The sequence below is a fragment of the Crocodylus porosus genome, unplaced genomic scaffold (genome assembly GCF_001723895.1).
Source record: "Crocodylus porosus isolate Cpor-Errol unplaced genomic scaffold, CroPor_comp1, whole genome shotgun sequence".
NCBI lineage: Eukaryota > Metazoa > Chordata > Crocodylia > Crocodylidae > Crocodylus > Crocodylus porosus.
In genome coordinates, this window is record NW_017728886.1 from 5,374,886 (window position 1) to 5,376,957 (window position 2,072).

At 46.7% G+C, this 2,072-nt stretch overlaps 1 protein-coding gene across 7 annotated transcripts in view; it reads right to left on the reverse strand.

The window, feature by feature from the left end:
- ALS2CL (ALS2 C-terminal like) overlaps positions 1 to 2,072 on the reverse strand; it is a 100,714-nt gene that overhangs the window by 17,509 nt on the left and 81,133 nt on the right. For all 7 annotated transcript variants that reach the window (XM_019529628.1, XM_019529605.1, XM_019529637.1 and 4 more), the window contains one exon: positions 1,052 to 1,163. In XM_019529628.1, the coding sequence (XP_019385173.1) occupies positions 1,052 to 1,163 (112 nt within the window). The remainder of the gene's footprint in view (positions 1 to 1,051; positions 1,164 to 2,072) is intronic.

Below are 2,072 nucleotides of genomic sequence, written 5' to 3' on the forward strand. Positions count from 1 at the left end.
AGACGTTGAACAGCGCGGGCCCGAGGACTGAGCCCTGGGGGACCCCACTGCCCTCATCCCTCCGGGTCAAACATGACCCATCCACCACCACGCTCTGGGTGCGGCCCTCCCGCCAGTCGGCGACACATCTGACTGTGGGGTCGACACCACAGCCCCCAGTTTCTTAATGAGAACAGGATGAGAGACAGTGTCGAAGGCCTTCTGTTCAAGGGCTTTCATCCTCCTATAGCTACCTTTACACACAGAGATGTAGTTATTGTTCACATTTTCCACCTGAAATGATTTTCCTGATGGAGGCCTTTTAAAAAATAAATACATAAAAATGGAAGATTTCCTGGGAAAACTTTGCAAAAACGGACACTTTCCACCAGAAAAAGAAAGTGAAGCCACTGCTACAGACTGGAGAGTTTTGGTTTGAAATTGTCTATTTCAGGTCTCCCAGAATGGAGTTCCAAGAAATAATTTCTAACATGACATTTCCAACTCGACTTTTCATCCCAGTTTAGGACTAAATTATTAACACGTCAATAATGAGACAGGATGTCCTTTTTTTCCAGCCAATTCTAGTCATTTTGTCTAGACAATCTCAAGTTAGATATGAATGAATCTCGCCCAGTCCTTGGCCTAATCCACTCCTTGGAGCAGCAAGTTCAAGGAGATTTTGGGGCTGCAAGCCTTCAGGGCAGACCCTCTACGCCGTCTGGGACAAAGGGGACCTGATTCATGACTGGGCTTCCTAGCTGCCACAACAAGAGTGCAAGTGTCGGATCCCTCTTATTCTTGTACCATGAGTACGGAAAAGTAACAACCCCGTGTAGACATAGGTGGACCTCAAGGAGATCAAATGCAGAGCCTCATGGGTATGTGAACTGTTCTGGGCCACACTTTTCAAGAGTTGTGATGACTCGGTGGTAACAGATCGGAGCTTAAATCCTATCACCTCCCTTACATGAGGATGCCTCCTAAAAGTCTTCATCTTCTTCTCTTAGGTAGGTGTTGCCAAGAGTCAATGATTCAACGCCATCCACCCAAAAAAGGCATTTTAACTTACCACCATTTTATCTGCGTGAAACATTCTTTGGTAGCAAACGCCGGACTGAGTCACCACAATGCCGTGGCCGTGCCGGTGGTCATCCTGCCACATCCCAATGTATCTCTCCCCCCTGGATCACAAGATGAAAAGAAGAAGTTGGATGATATGTAGAAAGATAACAGCAAAAAAAGAAACAAAATGTAACTTGAGGTTAAATGAAATACTTGCTACTTCTCTAGGAAACCTTTGGGATATTAGGGAAATTGTGCTGATGATCTGTTTGACTGTTGATCCAGATGAAATACTGTGTTTTCATAAACATTTCATCCATAAGGTGCAAATCTACCCTGCCTTCTTCATGAGCACCAGACACAGTTACTCATCCACATGAGGGCAGATACAAGTTGGAGAACCATGCGCACCGGGGGCTTTTCCATCCCAGTATCTTTGCAGCCATCCTGCATAACTTACAGATCACTAACAGGTCCTGACAGCAAGACACGGTGTTGTAATGCAAACTAAATTGTCCATGTGCCCATGCTCAAGCCACTTGGAGGAGGCTGGTACTTCACCACCCATTACTAGCTCCACAGTAATTGCCTGTGTGCCCACTTTTACCCACGGGCAAATAAAAGCTAACTTGCTGTAGCTGTATCCCATGGAAATCACCATGAAGCACCTGTCATGCAGTAGGCTTCACCCATCTCTGCCAGAGTAACTTGCTTAGGAGCATGGGAACACAGGTGTTTCTGAAAGGGGCACGGCAAAGATATTTGGACCTTGTGCTAAGGCAAACTGTGGGTCAATTTTCTTGATATCAACATCATGGCGTTACCAGTAATACTAGACCTGTTTATAATAAGTGATGGGACATACAACTCTAACAACCCTTCTTGTTCTGGTTGTTGTTCAAGGACCTCCATCTAACAGGACCTCCATCTAACCCAGGAGGTGCACAGCCCCGCCAGGGAAGACGCCTTGTTGGACCTGGTGCTGGCCATGGGCGACGACCCAGTGACAGAGCTGCGCGTGCTCGACC